General features: G+C 43.7%; 2 protein-coding genes across 2 annotated transcripts in view; both read right to left on the reverse strand.

The window, feature by feature from the left end:
- Positions 1 to 2,622, reverse strand: part of MAT1A (methionine adenosyltransferase 1A) — a 36,053-nt gene extending 33,431 nt beyond the window's left edge. The window contains exon 1 of the mRNA XM_044236585.1: positions 2,558 to 2,622. The gene's annotated coding sequence lies outside the window, so the exon portion shown is untranslated. The remainder of the gene's footprint in view (positions 1 to 2,557) is intronic.
- Positions 2,623 to 5,956: 3,334 nt separating this feature from the next.
- DYDC1 (DPY30 domain containing 1) lies at positions 5,957 to 20,262 on the reverse strand. The gene is made up of 7 exons (XM_044236586.1): positions 20,143 to 20,262; positions 17,183 to 17,345; positions 16,628 to 16,729; positions 10,194 to 10,286; positions 8,857 to 8,913; positions 8,277 to 8,381; positions 5,957 to 6,002 (listed from the first exon to the last, which is right to left on the reverse strand). The coding sequence occupies exons 2-7, from the start codon at positions 17,327 to 17,329 to the stop codon at positions 5,973 to 5,975; spliced, it is 534 nt and encodes a 177-aa protein (XP_044092521.1). The 5' UTR covers positions 17,330 to 17,345; positions 20,143 to 20,262; the 3' UTR covers positions 5,957 to 5,972.
- Between the last annotated feature and the right edge of the window lie 1,897 nt (positions 20,263 to 22,159).

A 22,159-nucleotide genomic window follows, 5' to 3' on the forward strand; every position in this document is an offset into this window, starting at 1 on the left:
CTGCCCGCCCACCATCAGTTCTATACCTTTGCTTTTTTATGGGTGCATTTTGTTCTGAGTCTTTCATTTCCATGAAGCGCTAAGTAATTCTACGTAAAAAACGAATAGTACTACCTACCAAACTCGCATCCTTTTTTGCCTGCTTGCCTGTGCACTTGCTCACCAAGTGCAAGTGTGATTCTCAAAGGCACTGACCACCTCTCAGTCTGGGCTGTGCTCTCAGAAAGTAGCTAAGTCCTCAGAGGGAAGCCAGCTCAGAGGGATTTATTGAAATAAGAAGAATTAGGTAAAGGATGAATGGTCATTGACTGCAGTTGGGATAAGCCCTTATAATCTTTGGCCTGGGGGTAGCTGGCACATGATTCTGAATAATGTGTTATATAAGCTGATATCATATATTTTGACTAGTTAGTAGAGACAGTGACACCAGCAAAGTGACTAGCTAAGAAACCTATTACCTGTGGCTTTGGAACACGAGAGAAAAAGGAGCAAGTATCAAGCGCCCTGTATTGGGCTTGAAGTATGGTAACCACAGAAGGGTCGAGAATGACTGCCTTCCTCTAGATTGGGCACTTGGACAATAATAAAGCAGCCTATCATACTAAAAAATTGAGGATCAGAGAAAGCTTCTAGAAATATAAAGTCAGGTGCCTGGGTGACTCAGTCAGTTGAGTGTCCAACTCTTGATTTTGGCTCAGGTCACGATCTCAGGGTCGTGGGGTTGAGCCCCAAATCAGGTTCTATGCTGAGGGTGGGACCTAGTTGGGGTTCTCTCTCTGCCCCTCCCTCTGCCTGAGCATACTCTCTGTCTCAAAAATAAATGAATGAATAAATATATAGGTAAAAATAAAGTCAACTCTATTTCAGAGATGGCTATTTTCCAATGCTCGTAGTACACCCAAATACATTCAGCAGTTATCTCCAACAGCACTGGGCCACAAAGCCTGTTCCAAGACTCGCTAGTGAACAGCAGTTCTTTTCTGAAACTGTGTTTCTCCACACATTCAAACCCAGGCTCATACCCACAATCCACGAACTGCTGCTGGTAGAGCCGCTGGCATGAGGAAGTGCTCACGTTAGCCCCCTCCCCTCTCCACCAATTTTGAGCCTGACCCCTTTCCACCTAGTCACAAACCCCCTTCTGTCTTGTCCCAGACAGATACCTCAGATACCTGAGTTGGACAATGGGCATCGACCCTACGCCTAATTTATAGTCAAGTTCCTCGTTAGGGCCGCAGCCCTTCGTAAACACTGACTGCTTGGTTAAGCCAAACTTGCCGACTTTTCTCCCATGAGTTATGCCCCCAATGTCTCCTCTCCTACCTTGAGCCTCCTCTCCTCCCACCATTCCCTGTCCATTCCCTGGAATCGGCTTTTTTAACAACGTCGCTCACTTCCTTGCCTAGAGCCAAGTGCTGTCACCCAGCTGATGATAATCATGGAGCATGGACCACATACTCCCTGCTGCTCGCACTTGACCCCAGATCCCCATGGTCCTGTGACAGTCTACCAATCCTCAATTCCTCAATTCTACAGTGCCTCCGTTACCCACAGATGCCGCTCTCCCTCTGAGCTTGTTATGGGCCATTAGAGGGCAGGACTGAAGAACTCTGATGAGGACTCCACTTACCATCATAGCGCCTGGCACATAAGACAGCAGCGGCAACCACTTCATTCTCTGTTGAGTGCTTACTGAGTGTGAGGCACTGCTGAGAAAGCTTTCCACGAATTACATCATTCATCTGCAGAACAATGCTAAGAGGCAGGCACTCGTACTTACTGTCCGGATGAGAAACTGACACAGAGTACGCATCCATCGAGTGTTTTCTGAATGAGGGAACTTGCAGTGGGTCCACGGAGTTGTCCAACAGTCATTTTAGTGGTCCATTCCCCTAGCGTAAGTTTTCAACACCTCCTCACTCAACTCCCTGACCAGCCTTTGCCCTTCTCTCCTTTTTTACCCAAAGGATCAGATGGAGAACATGTAAATTCTGCATGGCTCCACTACCCCAAATGTTCATCCTCTTTACTTAAAATGTCTTTCTCTACATTTCCCCCTCCTGGAAGAAGACACATTTTGAAAATGCTCTCCTCCCCCTGAGTTTTGTCCCATGCCTAGTACTCCTTGGACCCCTGCTTGAACCCTCCTAAACCACACCTTCACTCTCCACTTCTCAGCTCATCAACTTTCCTATTGCCAGAGCACAAGAAGCAGCTCACCTCGCCCATGGAGAGAATCCCTGCTCAACCCTGCTATATCCTCAGGTCATTGTCTCTTCAGCACCATATTTCTCCAAAAGATAACCTCAATCTCCTTCCCTTCATTACCAAAATCCACGCCCTTAACGACACGATCTGAATTTCACCTCCACATCCTTAATGGAAACTACAAAAAGTTCTCAAAGCCATCCTCGGTCTCTTCCCACACATCACTCCCTGGTCTTAAGTCCAGACCTTGGAGGGTGGTGTCCAGGACCTCCCCGATCTTGCTCCTTGCCGTCTCTCTTTGGCCCAGTTTCCTTTACATGTCCATGGGTTTCACATGTTCAGAACTCACCTCTCCTTCCAGGCTCCTTTTAAAAAGCTCTCCCTTTCATGAAGCTTGCTCAAATCATATCCGCCTTTAAATTCTTAGCCGCTATTTGTACTTCTAGTTGGTGCCTATTATATGTGCGCACAAGCTGTGCTTGCCAAGTACTTGAAAGTTCTGCAAGGCAAAGGTCATGCCCTATCCTTATTTCCCATAGTAAATGGAGAGACTAGGGCAAGGCAAACAGGGTGCCGGGGTAGCAAAATTTAAGAGGCGCTTATCCTCAGGTTCGTGTTAACTGCAGAGTCAACACTTAGATTTCATACCCTAGAAGCCTCCCTAGCCCCTCCCTAGTAACTGCATGTGACCCTTTGACATAGATTGAAAAATAAATGAATCTCTAACCCAATGAATCAGTAAGATGATGACAGTGTAAGTACTTCAAGAGACGACTCCTTATCTTCATTGTAAATGAGACTGGGGATAAGTGTAAAATGCAATCATAATCAGAGAGACAGGAAGGCAAGGCGGCCAGGGAGTTTCTAGGAATAGAAACAAAAACAGTAGGAACTCTCCTCTCTTCTTCCACAAGATGCCATCATGTCTAAATACAGCGTCTGGAATTATCTACTGCAGCCACACTAGGAACAGCCTGGGGATGAAAACCAACAGACAGCAGAAAGGCAGAGCCAAGAGAGAGGGAGCTGGGGCCCCGATCCATCACTTTGTGGCCTGCCCATCCTCTGGACTTTGCATGGGAGACAATGGATCATTGTTATCAGCCTGTTTCCAGTCAGGAATTTCAGTCACGTTATTTCAGCCAAAATAATACTGATAAGGTGTCATTTCTCAGGAGAGAGGTGTGTGGCAGAAGAGGAAGCCAAGTGATTGCTGTACGTTTTCTTCCTTATCCTAAGAGAAGGAAGAATGGGTCAGGGGTAAACCTCGCCTCTGAGCTCTAGCTCCTGAAAGCCTCGGGGATCAGAACTGGCTACAGCCCAGCCATGTTCCTGTCCCCCATATGAGAAGCGGAATGACAGGCTCTCCAGCTGACAGAAAGAACAATAGCTCTCCAGCTGCTTTTTTTCAAACTAGCCAGAAGGAACAGGGTACTGAGCTTCGGCCTGGTGTCCGAAGTGCATTCTCTGATGTAGTTTTGGCATTCGTAAAGCTGATTCTTTGATTCCCATTGGGCCCATTCTGCCTGGTTCCCAAACAAATTAAGAGACAGAAGTCATTAGGTACCTCCAAAACCCTTCAATTTCTTCTCAGAAAGTAATCATGTTACATTTCACCAAATTAGGAAAGTGGAGAAAGCCAGGAGGAACAGATATTTTTATGAGAAAAACTCTGTGGCATTTGAACTTTGGTTTCAGACAAAGGTGGACCAATAGGGGCAGGACTTACCTCATATGTGAAACAATGAAAAACCCACACAAAACAGACAAAACTACAGCTCTTAGGACAGTGAACATAGTGCAGAAAAGGACAGTGAGCTCTGAGAAACGGGAAACAGAGTGCTCCCTACTACTGAGCCGGGACACTGCCTTGAGTGTTGACAAGTTACATCGCAGAGAAGGAGAACATACAGGAAGCCCGGAGGTCTCCTTGGATAAGGAGGGTCTGGGAGTCCAGGGATACCTCCGGAGGGTCCCCCCAAGTCTTCAGCTGAGTAACAAACACATAGGTATGAGGAAATGATAAGCTAAAGAAAGAACCTCTAAAACAATTTGAGGACATACCCATGACTTGAAGAGATCTGGGAATAATTTCTCTTGCTGTCAATCTTACCTCATCTTTCCACAGCTGAAGTGAAAATTCTCATAGTTCACTCAACATTGGGTAGTACACCCAGAGAGTGTTGCCTTGCTGAGGCAAAACTGGCCCTAAACTCCATTCTCTTCTGGTGCCACTCAATAAAGCTTCTTAAGCAAGACCAGAAAGGATCAAACTATTTCTGAGTACCTTAATGACATCCAAAAATATTCATAGGAATAGAAACATCCTACACCCAAGAAGACGGAACTCACATCTAACCAAAAATTACCAGGCATAGAAAAAAGTCAAGAAGAAAAGTTTCATCTCCTTTTCACCCCATTCTACCTCCACTCTCTTGTGCCCAGATCTGGCTTGGGAGCGCTTCCAACCAGACTACTCCCTACCCCAGAATCACAGCAATTCTACCTGTGACTAGCCAACACTCACAGATCCTTTCTGTTAAGCTCCAGTATGAGACTGGCCTGGGCTATGCTGAGCCCAAGGGCCCTCTTAGCCTTCCCTTCCAACCCCTGCCCTCTATGAGGGCATCCTCATAGTCTAAGGCCTGGGGACACTGCGCTGTCTTGCCCCCTTAGGCACACCTGTCTGGATGGACTGATGTGGGGCATCCATGCTAGGGGGGCACAGTGCCTCGTGGCCTGACTGACCAGGAAACTGCCTCTCCAGGGCACCTGGGACTTCTTTCTTAAAAATGTACAGAAATGACATGGCAAGATAACGTTTCTTTTTAATGAAACCAATACAATATCCCTTTCCTCTCCCTTTTTTTCTTTTCCTGTTTAAGCAACAAGGCTGCTCTATTCTCATTGCCTCAGGGAAGGTATGCGATGACCAAAGGCAGACTTACTTTTATTTACTTATTAATTTGTTTACTTATTTATTTATTCATTTTTAAGAAGCCTCTTCCTGGCATTTATGTTTCCATGCCACACTACTCCTTAAAGAACAGAAAGGACTCATAACAGAGATTTAGATTTGGAAGAATTCTACAAAGGAAGCAAAGTTCTCCTAAAGTTTAAGGCTGGGCCTAAAACTTCTGAGGAGTCAGGAGAGACTCCAGGGCCCATGAATTACCCAGCACCCACTCAAGGAAGGCCCCTGCATGGTCTTTGTCCAGCGAGAGCTTCCCCCAAATAGCAGCACCAACACTTTTTGCCCACTGGCTGCTCCAGAAGAGAGGCTGCTTCTCTGTACCCCAGCATTTTGCATCTTTCCCTATACAGCCCATTACTAAGCATGGACTAATGGTCTTACAAAGTATCATTGCCTAGCAAGCTGGGGAAATCTTTGCAGTCCACTTGGTGGGGGAAGGTGAGATATAAAGCAAGTTGAACACTCCCCAGCCCTGCACTGGTGGCAGGCCCTCTTTCTCCTCCCAGACCAGAACTTGCACCTCCACAATCTTGCTCTCATGCAGACACACATGCTCTTTTCAGCTCATCTCTCATTTGTCCCTTTCAGTAGCTTGGGCAAACTCTCTCTCCCGCTCTCAGAGGAATCCTAGGAATCAAAATTGTATTGGGGAATCCAGAACAGCCTTTTAACACTACCCTTGAAGCCCATCTATAAAGCTGTCTTTAGAGGGGAAAAAATACAGTAGGGAACCTCATGTTTTGAAACTTGAAACAAGCAGAAAAATTTATTGCTCTTAGGTTGGTTGATCCTACAAATCTTGATCAATGTTTAATGCAACCTAAAAGTAAAACAAAACATAAATATGCTTTAATACAGTTAGAGCTGTGACTGTGTAAATGAAGTTTTGATAGTTTCAAATTATTTCAAGTAAGATCCAAGCAAATGTTCTCAAGCATTTGTTAACCCATCCTTTCTTCTATTTCTCTTGCTCCCCTTTCTTATTGTTATTCTTCCTGAATCCACCCCTTAAATGACGGAATTTCTAATGCATTCACCTGAGCCCCATTCTGCAGTCTGCACGCTCTCCTAGGTACCTAACTCCCTGCATCTCCTAGCCCCACACATCCCATAGCTCGTAGCCTATAGCTGCTGCGTTCCTATCTCCCACCTGCTGCTCTCTCCCGTCCTCTGGACAGCTATCCCACATCAACTGGCCTTTAGCCAATTACATCTGCCTATCTCAGGGTCACCTGACATTCAACACGTCTACAACTGAAGCCATCATTTTCATGAAACCTACCTCCTCTCCTTATATTCCTCAACTCAACAACTGGTTAAGCTCCTAGTCCAGTTGCCCATGGCAGAAATCTGGGCATCCCCTTGACTTCCTTCTGTCCCTTCTCCTCCCAGCCAACATCGAATCCATCCTGTTCTCCCCATCTCTGCTGTCTATACGCTGGTCCAAGCTCTGGTCATCCTGCATCTGGACAATCATGAAACCTCCAAAGTGGTCTCCCTTTTCCACACTTGCCCACTCAATCGTCTCTCCCTTCTCTAAAATCACCTCTCCACCTCTCTCCACCCTACAGAGAGCCTTTCAGTGACTCTTGTTGCACTCGTCCTACAGAGCACAGTGTGATGTGACCTTTAGCCACCTCTCCAGCTTTGAGTCACACCCCGCAGCTCCTTGACAGCATCCTGCTGTCTCCATCTGCTGCACTCAGCTCAGGCTACCTCTTCAAGCATCATTCCTTAGGAAGACTCATCCAAGCCAGGTCCCTCCTCTCGGAGCACCTGCCCCCGGCCCACAAGCCCCAGAGGGCAGGAACCCCATCTGTTCTGTTCATTGGTATTCACTGCCTGCCTGCATGATACCAAAACACAGACATTTAATGAAAGTGTCTCTACTGACTCATTAGGGCCAAGTGCTTTCAGCTGCCCCTTCTAATAGACCTCCAACGACATCCCAGTCTGCGTTATTGCCCTAGCCTCCTAACTGGTGTCCTCACGTCTCTCTCTCCATCCTTCCCTCTGTGCTGCCACATCTGGCCTTTCTAAAATGCTGATTATTGATTGCATCAGCCTCTACAGCCTTTAGGATCAAATCTACATACTGGTCTGGGCACAAATTACCAAGTCTTTCATGGCCTGTTCTTCCTCCCTCTCCTGCCTGGTCCCTTCTCCCTCCCTGCCTCACACCTCACTCCCCCTGGGGTGTCTCATACTGGCTGTGCTCTCAGACCCTCCTCCTCCCACTCTCAGCAACCTGTCATCAGCTTCCTTCAGGAAACCTTCCCGGATAGAGTTCCTCCGCTGGGCTGGCTGTCCCCATTTTGTCAGTGTACATGGTTAGGTCACTAAATATACCCTCTGCCCCAACAGTCCTGGTCTACGCCAGCGGATCTGGCTTAGTTATTAACAGCTCACCTGTTCACTCTCAAAACCTATGCTCTGGCCAATAAATCACTTGATCACTCAAGCAAAGACTATTAACTGCTTGTCCAATTGTCTGTTTCCCCCAAGACTAGGTCAATAACTATGTGTTTTATGCCCAACAGCATCAGGCACAGTGCCTGGTACGTAGAAAACACTGTATGTTTATTCCGCAAGCATATAGTAGAAAAGCACGCATTTTTCATTAGCATTTGTACTGGTTCTAGGTTTGCCACTGAGAATCAACTAGCTGGCCCTCCAAATTTAACTTAAAGATTATGTATTTCACCAGAGGATTTTAAATATTTATTTTGAAGAGATTCTGAGATTTTCAAACCCTGAGTCCAAAATATATACGCTGCCCTCTGCACAAGGGCACACTATGACCTCAACACTAGGTTCTAGCTACTTTCCCATCAGTGCTGACACATTTGCAAGGACCCAGACCTGCGCCCACCCTGACCCTTGTGGCCAGCAGCACACATTCACAAAAGAGCAGAAAGCCCAGCAAGAACAGATGGTCAACACCCAGGGAACTGATTGTCTTTCTCTGACACTAAGGGCCCATTTGTCAACAAACCCTGGTCTCCTATGCACTAGGCTTTCCCAAAGTCAAAAAACAAAAACAAAATAAAACAAAAACCTGTTTTTCACAACACGCTTTCTTAACGATGCTTACATCAGATAGCATTGGTTCATCAAGTTCTTCCACTCTGCTCAGGTTAGGTGCCCCATATCGATCGCTAATTTCAGCTAGTGTTTTGCTTGCGTCTGATGTGACATCCTACAATCATTAAAATTCATTTTTAAGTTTAAATGAGTTCAAAATTAAGACACTCATTTTCTTTTGATTTCAATAATGTCTGAATTATAACATCAAACTTTAATGTTAATGGAATGAACCAATACCTGTTACTAGAGAGAGAATTCTAGAAATAAATGCTAAAACTTAATTAAAAAGCACATTCAGAAATTTAAGATATATCATTGTAATTAAACATATGGTCAATAAATATCTCACGACATTTTGGTTTTTAAAAATACAAACAGAAACTGAATGTCCCATTTTTATCCACTTTGAGGTTTTGCTTTAAAGCTTATCATACTTGTGAATTGTTTATTACTAGAACACAAACTTAGACTATCAATTTTTGCACTTTCCTTATTAAAAGGTTTAGTTACTCATGCATCAATGTTAAGTTTTGCTTTCCAGGACACTCATTCATTTCACTTAACACAGAATACCTTTTCCTTCTCACCTCTGAATGTGAACTATCTTCACTCTTAGCTATATTTTCTGTATTCATTCTCATCTTCTATAATATATAAAAATGAAGAAAAATATTTGAACATACTTTCCATTTTGATTCCATGTTTAATTTTCAAGAAATTTTTTAGAAGATTTTAAAAAATTTTATTTATTTGACATAGAGAAAGAGATCACAAGTAGATAGAGAGGCAGGCAGAGGGGGTAGGGAACCAGGCTCCCTACCAAGCAGAAAGCCTGACACAGGCCTCAATCCCAGGACCCCGGGATCATGACCTGAGCCGAAGGCAGAGGCTCAACCCACTGAGCCACCCAGGCACCCCAAGAAATTTTATTTTTAAATAATGCTATGATCAATTTAATAGCAAATAGGTCATGAGTAATAAAGGGGTGATCTGAATATAGTTAGTACAAAACTGTAGCCTGCAGTCTCATTTAACATTGGCTACTAATAGAAAACCATGTTTTATTTATAATTAAACACGACTCTTTTTAAAAAAAGAAATGACCTGAAAGGTTAAACCTGAGGTCAAACTATTAGCCGATGAGACAAGTGATAAAACAGAAACGTTTCTTCTGTCATTTTACATCACTGAGTCTTCACTGAAGACAAAGGGGGTCTATATCTCCATGTATGTATGGGCACGTGTGCATGGTGTGAATCTTTGCACCCTACGGCACTCAGACTAAGATAAGCTCAGCATCTGTGTTTTTGTTAACGATGTGTTTTTTTTAACTATGTATAGGTCTTTGAATTTATCTTTTTAAGAATATCACTTTTTTAATTCAATTCAGCCTTCCCACTTTTAAAAAAGTGCTTTAAATAATTATGCTCTCATCTAAGCCAGGGGTACACATATTCTACAAGACCTACTTCTGTTTTTAACTTTAATTATGGAATAAATAGAGGAGTCACATTTGCATGAGAGAGACTGGCTGGGGGCGCCTGGGTGGCTCCGTTAAGTCAAATGCCCTCAATATTGCAAAGAACTTAACCTTGAACATCAGCTACCACAGTCAGGAACAACTGTGCCTGGGCTAGAAGGTTGCTTCCATCACCATGAGAGAACTCTGCGGCTCACAAAGCAGTTTCCCACAATCAATCGGTAGCTGATCCTTACAACAAACCAGTGAGATACTGCTAGTAAAATTAGACTATTTTTCAAAAAGGCAAACTGAGATTGAAAAGGTTGTAAGACTTGTTTCAGTCACACAGCTAAGGTGTGGTACGTCTCTGAATCCCACATATGATTGAGGATTCTATGAGGTTTTAAATAAAGCAGACTTTTTAATAAAACAGACTTTTTTAAAAATAAAACTTCGAATTACCTTCTCTAGTTCTTCTTGAGCTCTCTGTAGCTCTTCTATTCTTTGTCTCTCTTTTTCTTGCATTTCCAACTCCAGCTGGAATGCCAGCTGTTGCTGAATATTCAGAAATAAATAAGTCATATTAGCATCAGATCAATTGCAAGGAATTAACTCTAATCACTCTGAAAAGTCCCAGGATAATTAAGTTTATACCCACCTAAATTTCAGACACTTACAAGAATAAATGATCACAGCCACCTAATACTTAAGCTTTTACAAATATTTCCTGAAGTCTAACATAAAAGAGGAAACTTCCTTAATTGTTAATTTGTAGAAAAGCACAATTTGTGCAAAATCAAGTTATTTTTTCTGTTCTTGAAGCAACAAATGAGATTGCAGTACTTTTTTTAGATAAAATCCTTTCAAGCATAGATGGGTATTCAAAGACCCGAACCTTAGTTGCAGAAGAGTGGATGAGAAAATCTTAAGTATATTATCCAAAACTATAGATAATCAAAAATGTATTGGTCCCAACTCAACATACGTGTCACACTAGAATAAGAGTCAGCAAACTAAATTCTGTGGGCCAGATCTGACTCAGTCCTGTATTTGTACAGCCCCTGAGCTAGGAAAGGTTTTACATTTTTAAATGGTTGAAAAATACTGAAATAATATTAATATTTCCTGATACATGGGAATTACAAAAAAATTCAAATCTTGGTGCCTATAAATAAAGTTTTATTGAAACACCATCATGTTTGTTTGCTTACTTATTGTCTGTGACTATTTTTGCACAACGGCACAGTTGAGTGGTGGCAACAGGGACCATAGGTAATACTCTCATCACTTTGCACTGGTGCTCAATGTGCTACAAATCAGTGACTCCGTTTTATCTCAACAGTTCTTGGAGGGCCACGGTATCCCTACACCATGACATTTTTTAAATCGGTGTGTACCCATCACATCATAACAAGAAAAGAAGTGGACTTTGAATGTTGCCCCTTTAAGATACAGTGGACAGTATTTTATTACCAAATTAAATAGCAAAGTATGGTGTTAATTATGAAGGATACTTTACTAAAAGAATGCAATAGCAACGTTACCAGATTAAACACTTACCATCACAGTATTCTCAACTCACATGAAAACAAAGGTCAGAAATAGTAGACTATTTTATTTTATTTTTAAAGATTTTATTTATTTATTTGACAGAGAGAGATCACAAGCAGGCAGAGAGGCAGGCAGAGAGAGAGGAAGGGAAGCAGGCTCCCTGCTGAGCAGAGAGCCCGATGTGGGGCTTGATCCCAGGACTCTGAGATCATGACCTGAGCCGAAGGCAGCGGCTTAACCCACTGAGCCACCCAGGGACCCCAAAAATAATAGACTATTTTAAACAGGATTATTTCATCACAGTAAAATTTCTTCACGAAAATTAAAAATAAAAATGAGGTTGCAATGAAAGCAAGTTTCCAAGTGGTTCATTTGTTAGCCAAGCAAAGAAGTTCATTTCCCAATGACGATTTAATTAAAACGTGTTTGATTTCAGTGTTCAAAAAAATAATAATAAACTTAAATTAAGATTATTAGCTTTTTGGAGAAAAGAGTTGCTCAAAGAGTTGATGACACCAGGAACAACACCGGGAACATCAACAGTTGAGTAAAAACGAGGCAAATTATTTTGAGCGATTTTCCTTGGCTCTTGGTACGTAGACAAATGTTCCCAACACTGCTCAGCTATTGTCATTTACTAGTATCAATGCTGAATTTGAAGGGACTGAAAGATCAGCCTCTATGAATAGTCAAGAGGTATTTTCTTAGTTTTCTTTCTTTCTTTTTCTTTCTTTCTCTTCCTTCCTTCCTACCTGCCTTCCTTCCTTCCTTTCTTCCCCCCATCCCCTTGTGCTTTCTTTCTTTCTAGGGAGGGAGTGGAGTGCGTGAGCACATGGTGGTTGGGGAGAGAGGGAAAGAGAGATTCTTAAGCTGGTTCCACCCTCGGTGTGGAGTCCAGCCCGAGGCTTGATCCCACAACCCTGAGATCATGACCTGAGCTGAAATAGAGAGTCAGATACTTAACCGACGGAACCACCCAGGTGCCCCAAGAAATATTTCCAAAGAAGTTGAGAAACATGAAATCAGTACAATCAGCAGTGAAATCTACTAAGATGTGTCACAACCAATGGTGATAAAAATGTATGTGGAACAGAAAGAGGCTTTGTTGGACAAACTTACAGAGCTTGTGAAAATGCAGTGTTGAAAGCCCAAGAGTATTCATTGTGTTATTCAACAGCAGACACTCTGCGGAAAATGCTTGAATCTCTCATGTGCTACTGAGCCAGCAGTGCCAACAGCGTTCTTCATTCTCTCTTATGAATGCAACCGTCATCAGTTTTGCATATTTTTGTCAGAGAGAGAAAATGAATATATCTCGGCTCGCCCCAGCACACAGCAGTTGCATATGGCTGCACAGAGTGACAGGTTACTGTGCATTGTGGGGCTCGGGACCAAGACTGAAATTTTTTGGAATGAGAAGACTCCTTCTCAATCTCTATTATCAAACCTGAAATGGCTTTGCATGTAAGCTTTACTGCAGGCTTAATAATGTTTTTAGATCAACTCAAAGTAAACTTACAAGGCAAAACAGCTCTTATATGGAAAACGTAATACTTCGGAGAAGCCATTTCAACAACTAATGTTTGAATCACAATGTCAAGCTGCTTTATACACTTGCCATGTGGTCAAAATCTTTTTTTTTTTAAATTTTTTATTTCTTTTCAGCGTAACAGTAACCACTGTTTTTGCACCACACCCAGTGCTCCATGCAATACCTGCCCTCCCTAATACCCACCACCAGGTTCCTCCAACCTCCCACCCCCCCGCCACTTCAAACCCCTCAGATTGTTTTTCAGAGTCCATAGTCTCTCATGATTCACCTCCCCTTCCAATTTACCCCAACTCCCTTCTCCTCTCTAACACCCCTTGTCCTCCATGATATTTGTTATGCTCCACAAATAAGTGAAACCATATGATAATTGACTCTCTCTGCTTGACTTATTTCACTCAGCATAATCTCTTCCATTCCCGCCATGTGGTCAAAATCTTAAACAGGAAACAAGATGCTCCTCTCCCCCAGTTTCCACACAAAATTGGCAGCAGGTGTATTTCCCGAGCTCAGACTATAGGCCCAAAGTATTTTGTGGCCTTGACTTCAGGTGAATGAAATTTCCATATCTTCAAATCCAAGTAACTGTGTAACTGAGAAGCTTTTACCAACCTTCAACTGGAAGTGATTAATCTAGGAGGTAATGACATGCCAAAAGGCAAAACAAGATAAAAATCTAATAGAATTCTACAAATGCATTCCAAGAGATAAATATGGTCAAAATTATATCCACACGGAACGATAGCAGCATTTGGCAGGACCAATCTCTCAGCTATTTTCAAAGAGAAAATACTAAAATCTCATTAAAGATCAGCATTAACGGATAAATGTTTTCAATCAATTTTGATGATAGGGAACACTAATTCTGAACTCCAACTAAAAGAAATGTTATCTCTAAGAAAATAATTTAATTCTCTTAAGCATTAAGCCTATGTTCCAAATGGAAAATTGTACTTAATTACTATTTTTTAAAAAAAATTTTATTTTGTCAATATAACTTCTGTGGAAATTTATTCTCTCTCGCTGTATCTACATAATATACCATAATACCTACATGTATCATTATGTCTTTCAAATGCATTATTAAAAAATAATACATTTTTATAAATAAAAAGATAATAAACAGTCATTACTATTTACTTACAGAGGGTTGTTAAAGGGAATTTCCTGGTAACCTTGAATTATCCACATCGAGATAAAAGTGATGGGCCAGGTCGCTGAAGGGCAAGAACATGGCATTTCGATCCACTTTCAGGTATTGGTGGAGGAAGTGAAATGACTAATCTCAGAACGGCAGTGCAAAATGCAGTTGTGAAGTACCAACCATGCTGGTCAAGAGAACCAGTTTCTCAACATTTTCTGGAAAACTTCAAAGCTCAATCCCTTTCTTCACACAGGAGTAAAACCATTAGGAATATATTCCAAAAAATCAAACAAACCAAAAAGGTTTTACTTCCTCAGTGAGCTCATAGGTAGAAAATGTCAGTCAAAGTCTTTCCCTGTTCACAGGGTTCTGGGTTTACTGGAGAGTGTCCTAAACTTTCAGGGCATTTCAAGTCAGTGGCACCAACTGAGAACAACAGGGCAGGGACCAGAGTCCTGACACCTCAGCTCACTTGACTCAATGGTGGACTGAGAGCTCCTGTCCCTTAGCATCTCTGGCTCACTCTCTCTCTCTCTCTTTTTTTTTTTTTAAAGACTTTATTTATTTTATTTGACAGATAGATATCACAAGCAGGCAGAGAGAAGGCAGAGAGAGAGGGAGGAGGAAGCAGGCTCCCTGCTGAGCAGAAAGCCCGATGCGGGGCTCGATCCCAGGACCCTGGGATCATGACCTGAGCCGAAGGCAGAGGCTTTAACCCACTGAGCCACCCAGGCGCCCCTGGCTCACTCTCTCTTAAGCTCTTTTCCAGTGGACCTTCTCACCACAGGCTCCTTTTTCCTTCTCTCATCTATTTCTGGCCACCACACTGTTTCTTTCATGGGTCATAAAATCTTCTACAGAATGTTGTTGCATCCTCCACTCTGGACCCAATGCTCAGGGTTCAGTGCACAGTGGAGCCCTTCCTACTGATACAGGATATAGCGAGAGAAGAGCTTGATTTCTACTATTGCCCAATTTTATCTAAGTAAGATGAAGTAGATGAGCCAAGGAAAGTCAAGTGGCCCCATGTTTGTGATAGAATTATCCTAGAGAAGGAGAACTGCTGAGAAGTTCTCCTCATTCTGAGAGACTAGATGTAGAAGCTATAAGCTGAAGGGCAGATTCACACTCAAAGGGGGCAATTTTGTGGCAGATGCTCACCCATTTGGATGATTGTCTGACACCCAACTCAACATTCTGCAAACTCCCCATAAGAATAAACCAAGTGACTGAAAAATGAAGATTCAGGAGCAGTAAAGTTTTCAACAGCCATATCTATCTTGGGTACCTAGAATGTTCTACCTCAGTGTCAGGGATAAGAGGTTAGACAGAGAAGCTATTTGTCATGTCTATATTTTCCTTTTTATCCACATACCCAAAAAACAGGCTTCTTTCCCTTTTACAACTATATAGACTTGAGTTGAGACTCTGGGGTTAAGTACTAAATGGTAGAATGATGGGGATAACAAATTTAGTTCAGAAGCTCTCCATGAATATAATTAGTCTAAAAGTCACTCTAGAACTTTCCCTATCTAGTTTATAATCCATGACTTATTCCTGAAACCATTCTCTTACCAACATTTTCAGCTCCCCAATCCTGCTATCCCAAACCTACTTCAATCAAAGGGTCTTCCCCTTCCACATCATCATTCAAATCTCTAGGCCCAAGTGGAGAAAATCACAGAATCCTAAAACCAAACCAAATGGCAACATTATAAATGCCCGGTCTCTAACTCTGACAGGTTTTTCAATGCTACCAAGTAATGCTAAGTTTCCCAGTCAACTCTACCATTCTCCAAAGCTACCATTTCAAACCCTCCCCGCTCTCCCCACACCTGCCACTTTACTTCATTCTTGGAAGATGATCATGGTCCCTACTTCAAAAAGAAGAAAGAGTCATACATAAACTGTTTTAAACCTTGTGCCACAAAACCTATACATCCACATGTACCTAGACCATCCTCTCCCTATCCCCCCCTTTTTTTAAAAAGATTTTATTTATTTATTTGACAGGCAGAGATCAGAAGTAGGCAGAGAGGCAGTCAGAGAAAGGGGGAAGCAGGCTCCACGCTGAGCAGAGAGCCCAATGTGGGGTTCAATTCCAGGACCCTAAGATCATGACCTGAGCCGCAAGTAGAGGCTTAACCCACTGAGCCACCCAGGTGCCCCTCTCCCTATCCCTTAACATCAACAATCCTCTCCTCTCTGCTCCTTAAAAACAAAAACAAAGCAAAATAAATCAAAAAACCAATCTCCTTCCCTGAAAATCTCCTTGAAAGCATTACCTGCACTCACCATCTCCACTGTTGCACCCAACCTCATGCATACTGCTCCCTCCAAGGTCACCAGTGGTCTTAAGTGAGCACTTTGCCCTCTTGCTCTCACTCAACCAGCAGTAGGCATGGTTGACCCCTTGGGTCTCTCCCCTTAGCCTCCACAAGAGCACACTTCCTGGGTCTTCCTCCCACCCCACTGCTGCTATTTCTCCAGCAAAGACGACACAGATACAGAAATACAGAAACATGAAGATATAAGAGAGCCATTCCTAACTCATTAGAGATGGGAGGTTTTGCAACATTTGGGTTGCACCACACTGAGACTGACACCGCTAACTCCGGTCACCCCTAAACTCCCGCACTTGTCTTGTCTCACCTGCTGGAACAGGAGCTCCTCTGCTTTGAGCCTCTCCATCATCTCCTGCTCTATCACAGCTAGTTCTCTCTCATGCTCCAGGTCGGCCATTTCCTTCTGTCTCTAGCAGTGTTTAAAAACAATGTCACATGACTAATTTGAGCTAGAACAATTTGTAGAAACAATCTTGAAAGCATGCTAATCACCAAGAAGAGGGAAAGGGGAAGCAAATTTTACTCTACCCCATTTAGAAAATGTGTAATAATTTGGGGAAATGTGTGTTTTTTTGAACAAAAAGCATAAAATTAAAATTAAACGTTGGGTATGATCACAATTATGTACAGAAAAAGTCTACAAATACATAGGCAATCCGTAGAAAAAAAGAAAATACCTAAAAATCTACAAAGAGGTAATCTATGGAGTATTTTTTCTTCTGTTTTTTTTCATACTGTCCAAGTTTTTCATAATAAACATATGATTTTTATAATAGAAATAACATTGAACTTTTTTAAAAAGGAGACAAATGGAAACAACTATCTTACTCTTCTAATTTTCTAAAAGAAGATCTCTACTTACCAGTTGTTCCATGGTCATGTTTTCCTTATATTTGTAAATCCACAATCCTAAATATTCTATTGGATCCACTGGGCGAATTCTTGCCACTTCTGCAAGACCTTGAATTAGACATGTCCCAAGGCACTTTTGAAGATACCTTGACTCCATTTCTCACCCCTGACTTCTAAAAGGTAAATGTTTTTGCATTAATGCAGGGAATGTTCAATAAGGACAATAAAAGTAGACTCCAGTGAGGCCAGCAAAGCATTACATCCTGTTATGGGCACCTCCCATCAGGGATGACACAAGCAAGCTGGCTCCATGAAGCTTCTGGCAGTTTCCAACTACAGTCCACAGGTGTCACAACAGCTACCATGAAGATGCATTTTCAAAATCCTGATGGGCTCTCAAGGCCAAGAGTCAGAAAAGAAGAGCAAACAAAACCGCCAACCAGCAAAGGGAAGGAAATAATAAAGATTAAAGCAGAAATAAATGATATAGAATCTAAACAACAGCAACAAAAAAATAATGAGAGTCATAAAAAGGGATACCATCATTACTGTGAGATGGCTACATGCCAAGCAATGCCTGTCTCACTCCATCCTCACAATGTGGGTGATAAATCAGTGTCATTACCCCTGCTGTGCCGAAGAGGAAGCCCAAGCACAAAGAGCATATAAGTCAACATGGTGAACATGGGATTATACCCAACTCTTGATTCCAGAGTCATTATCTTAATGATACCGATGTTCCTCCCAAGCCACGAGGGTCAGTGGCTTGACCCTCAAAAAAATACAAAAGGCCATGAATCTCTCAGGCCAAAGAATAAAAATTTTTTTAAAAAATTCAGCCATCAAAGAATAGCATATGAAGCTCCTCACACTTTGGCCCCAATTTCTTCTCAGGCTCACCTCCAGACATCTCTTCTGCCTGCAGCATATCCTGGGCTCTAAGCCCACTCAATATTCTGCCATTCTGCCGGTCATACCTTGCCCACTTCCATCTCTAAGGCTTTTGCACATAATGATTCCTCACTATCTCCCAGCTTAAAAATATATATCTCATCACCTGCAAGATGTAGGTCATCTCTCATTCCCTGAGCCTTCCCAGGCCATGCAAAGGAGATCCTCCTTCTCCAAGCAACTCACATAGCACCTGTCATACAACCTGAGAATCATCTGTGTACACATACATCTGTCCTCCCAAGACAAGCTCCTTCAGCTCCTCAAGGAGTGTGTTTCAGTCACAGGGTGGGCATGCTGGCTCCCCATGGAGGCAAGTGAATGAGTTTCTCCACTCTCCCAGTAATGTTCCCGTCTATCCAGTTATTAAGATGGACAGGAATAATCTTAGACCAGATGTTAAGGAAGGAAGGAAGGGAAATGTAGAAACTACTGTACTTCAGGTGCTTTGAAAAAACTGATCACCCTCAAATTATCTTTATGGAATCCAGTTGCTATTCATTATTCAACAAATACATGCTGAGTACCTACTATAGGTCAGGCATGAGCCGAATATGAAAGAGTAGAATGCCAGCAGGTCTAGTCCTGTCCCTGGAGAAATGCACTGAACATTCTGCATAAAATTTCAGAATCAACAACCTCCTGAGGTTCATAAAGCCCAGTAGTGTCTCTCCCATTTGATGGTGGTGCGTGTATAAATGGTATAGCCCCCACAGAGAGGAATTTGGTAATATCTAGAAAATTACATAGGTATTTACTCTTTGAACCATCTATCTCCCTTCTCAGATGTTAACTTGAAAAAATATGGAGTGATGCTATATGCACGTAGTTACGTTGCACCATTACTTAGAATAGTCAAATTGGAACCCCACCCAAAAACTCATCCTTAAGGGACTATTGAGATACAACAACACAATGGATTACTGTGCATATATATTATATAAAAGACATGAGGAAGATCTCTAAAATAGGGAGTGATCTCTAGGACATAGTGTGAGGTGAGGGGAAAAAAGCAAGGTGTAGAAATTATAGACAGTATGCCACCTTTTGTATTAACAGCAGTGGGGGAAGGAATGTGTATGTGTGTACATAAATGTAGTCATAAAAACTTAAACTCTATGAACTGGCACGAATGAACCGAATTCCTTTTCAAGCTGGCATTTCAAGCTGGTTAAGTATGTCTTAACCATACAGAGAGGAGGATTATAGTATTACAAACCAGTTTGAGACACAGTATCTTCACTGTGCTTCTGCAATGGGACATACTCTAAAGACAAAATAACTATAGTGACATCTCAATGTCTTTTGAAAAGGTAAAACAGGGAACAGATTCCTGCTGCTGTTCAGGAAAATAATACACGGGAAAAGGACCAAGTCCTCAAGGGAGAAACCTCTGGCCCAAGAGTAGATCCCAAGATCTATGATCCCAGATCTATGGGCCTAGATTAACAGAACCCAGGTAAACTCGTTACTTAGCTTCTCATGTTTCCTGTCCATGAAATGGCGATAATACCCATCTCACAGGTTGTTGTGAAGAATGTTATTTTTCATATACACCAACAGACATCTCGGGTCAAGATAAGAAAGCCCTTTCCCAGGGAAATAGCTGCCTCGAGCCTGGAGAAGTTGTCACAAGGAACAGAAAGAGGTCCTTTGCCCATGCCTAGGAGAAAGCCGGCCAGCCTAGTGGGAAAGGAGGGGATTCGGGTAGAGTTGCCAGATGTAGCACATAAAAATAGGGGATGCACAGTTCAACATGAATTTTAGAGAAATAAGGAATAACGTGTTAGTGCAGTGTAGTATGATACAAAATCATTCGTTGTTTATCTGAAATTTATAATGAACCGGTGTCCCGTGTTATATCTGGCAACTCTCGGTTCGGGGCGCTTGGGTTCGTTTTCCTATCCTGGGTCTGCGGAAGGGTCTCCCGCCTTCCCGGTCCCCTCCATCCAGCGTGTCGAGGCCAGCCGAGGAGAAGGGATGGAGGAGGAGGCGGCACTCCCCAGGCGCTACACAAACCTCTCTCCGCCCAAAGAAGCCGGGGCGTCGTCTGCGCCCCGCACCACTCGCAAGGTCCAACCGCCCAAACCACGGTGCCCGCGGGATCCAAGCCAAGCTCCAAGTCCCCGTCTTGGCGAAAGGCGCCTGCGCTCTCGATGCGCGCACCCGACGCGTGCGCGTACCCTCGCTCCGCGAGTCGCGTCCCGTCGCTAGGCAACGAGCGTGCGTGCGTCGGAACCCGGGACCGCGCACTGCCCAGGGGCTGGGGCGCGCGGAGCGGTGAGCGCGGGATGGGGCGCCGGGAGAACGCGCGGTGGGGAGACGGAGGCTCGGGAGTGGGACGACGGGCAGGGGAGCGAGCGCGCGGCGGAGAGGAGGGGCGCGAGAGTCGTGGACAGACGGCGCGCGCGGGGTGTGGGGGGGGGCGCCCCACACAGTAGGGACCGCCAGGGTGGGCGAGCAGAGACTTACAGCCTAGAGGCTGGGAGGACGGGGAGGCCGAGAAGAGGAGTCGAGCCGGAGGCGCTGGGAGGAAAAAAGGGGCGGCAGGGGGCTACCTGCCGACCTAGGGCGGGAAATCCCCCAGCCTCCGGCCAGAGGAGACAGTCCCCGTCCCCGGAGTTCGATGGCCCCGTATTTGCACGGCTTCGCACCTTTGAGATTCTGTTGACCCCTGCTTGGTTCCTTTCAGAGCTAGCTCAGGCGCCCGCACCTCCGGGAAGCCGCCCAACCTCCGCCAAGTCAGAGCCACTGCCATCTTCCCTGATCCAAGTGTTTTGTGTACAGCACTCTGCTAGCATTTCCCACGTTCTGTTTTACTTTATGTTGGGCAGTGCTGGGCAGGAGAAGCCTCCCTAAGCGTTGTGGAGGCAGTAAGTACCAGAGTGGGCGCTGACAGATGGACCCGCCTCAGAGCCTTCACTGGATTAAGTAAAAAAAATATTTCCCGAGCACCTACTGTGTGCCTAGCACTGGGAATGTAGTGTGAACAAAGACCACCTCTATGCTTTTTGCCCTGCCTATTGAGCTGGAAGTCGGTGAACAAGGAGGGGCAGTGTAATCTGACTCTGGGAGGAGCTCTGGGAAAAAGAGGCCCCTACCCTCTTGGTAAGTGTGCAGGGCGTTTGTGGAGAGAGGGCTGTAAATGGCATCCCTTTGTTCCCCTCCCTCTCCTGGCCTCACACTGCAGCTCTGTTATTCTGGCTCTGATTTTGCAACAACTTTTAGTAACAGTCAGGTCCCCTGTTCCATTGAGACCATTGTTGAAACGTGCAGTTTCGAGCAAGATGCTTTCTCCAGAAAGGGTTTGCCACACCTCAACAGAGAAGCAGGCATTAGAGGGTTGGGAAGTGGAGAGCGTTTCCAGAATGCAGAATTGGGGATTCCACCTTCTGGCAAGGTTCTCCTGCAGTAAAGGCAAAGTAGATCTGTAACTGAATCACCTAGGGATTTTGTTAAAATGCAGAATCTGAATATGTAGGTGTGGGAGTGGGACCTGAAAAGCTGCATTTTGTCAAGCCTCCCGGTGAGGAACGCTGCAGATCACAGACCACATTTGGAGTGGAAGGGGACTCAATCTCGGACCCTGACATCATGACCTTAACTGAAGGCAAACGTTTAATCAACTGAGCCACCCATGCGCTCCCCAAACTTAGTGGCTTTAAACACATACTCTCTTTCAGTTTTTTGAAGCCAGAATCCAAAATGAGTCTTGCAGGGCTAAAACTAAAGCGTCAGCAAGGTTGGTTCATTATGCAGGCTCTAGGGGAGAATCCATGTCCTTGCCTTTTCCAGCTTCACAGGCAACCCACAGTCTTTGGCTCAAAGCCCTGAATGACATCACCTTTTCTTTTTCAACTTCCACCATCACATCTCCTTGCTCCTGGTCTGACTTTACTGTGTTCCAATTATAAAAACTCTTGGGATTACAGTGTACCTTCAGCGATAATCCAGTATCATCTTCCCAAATCAAAATCCTTTATCACACCTGCAAAGTACCTTTGGCCAGACAAGGTAACAGATTTCATAGGTTCCA

This window comes from Neovison vison, chromosome 2 (assembly GCF_020171115.1).
Source record: "Neovison vison isolate M4711 chromosome 2, ASM_NN_V1, whole genome shotgun sequence".
Lineage (NCBI taxonomy): Eukaryota > Metazoa > Chordata > Mammalia > Carnivora > Mustelidae > Neogale > Neogale vison.

Bases quoted from the DNA above. Each gene is read 5' to 3' on its own strand.
- DYDC1 (XM_044236586.1), bottom strand. From the start codon at position 17,329: ATGGAGTCAAGGTATCTTCAAAAGTGCCTTGGGACATGTCTAATTCAA. The intron at 16,730-17,182 runs GTAAGTAGAGAT...AAACACTGCTAG, and splicing joins ACATGACCATGGAACAACTG to AGACAGAAGGAAATGGCCGA. The intron at 8,382-8,856 runs GTGAGAAGGAAA...TAATGATTGTAG, and splicing joins AAGATAGTTCACATTCAGAG to GATGTCACATCAGACGCAAG.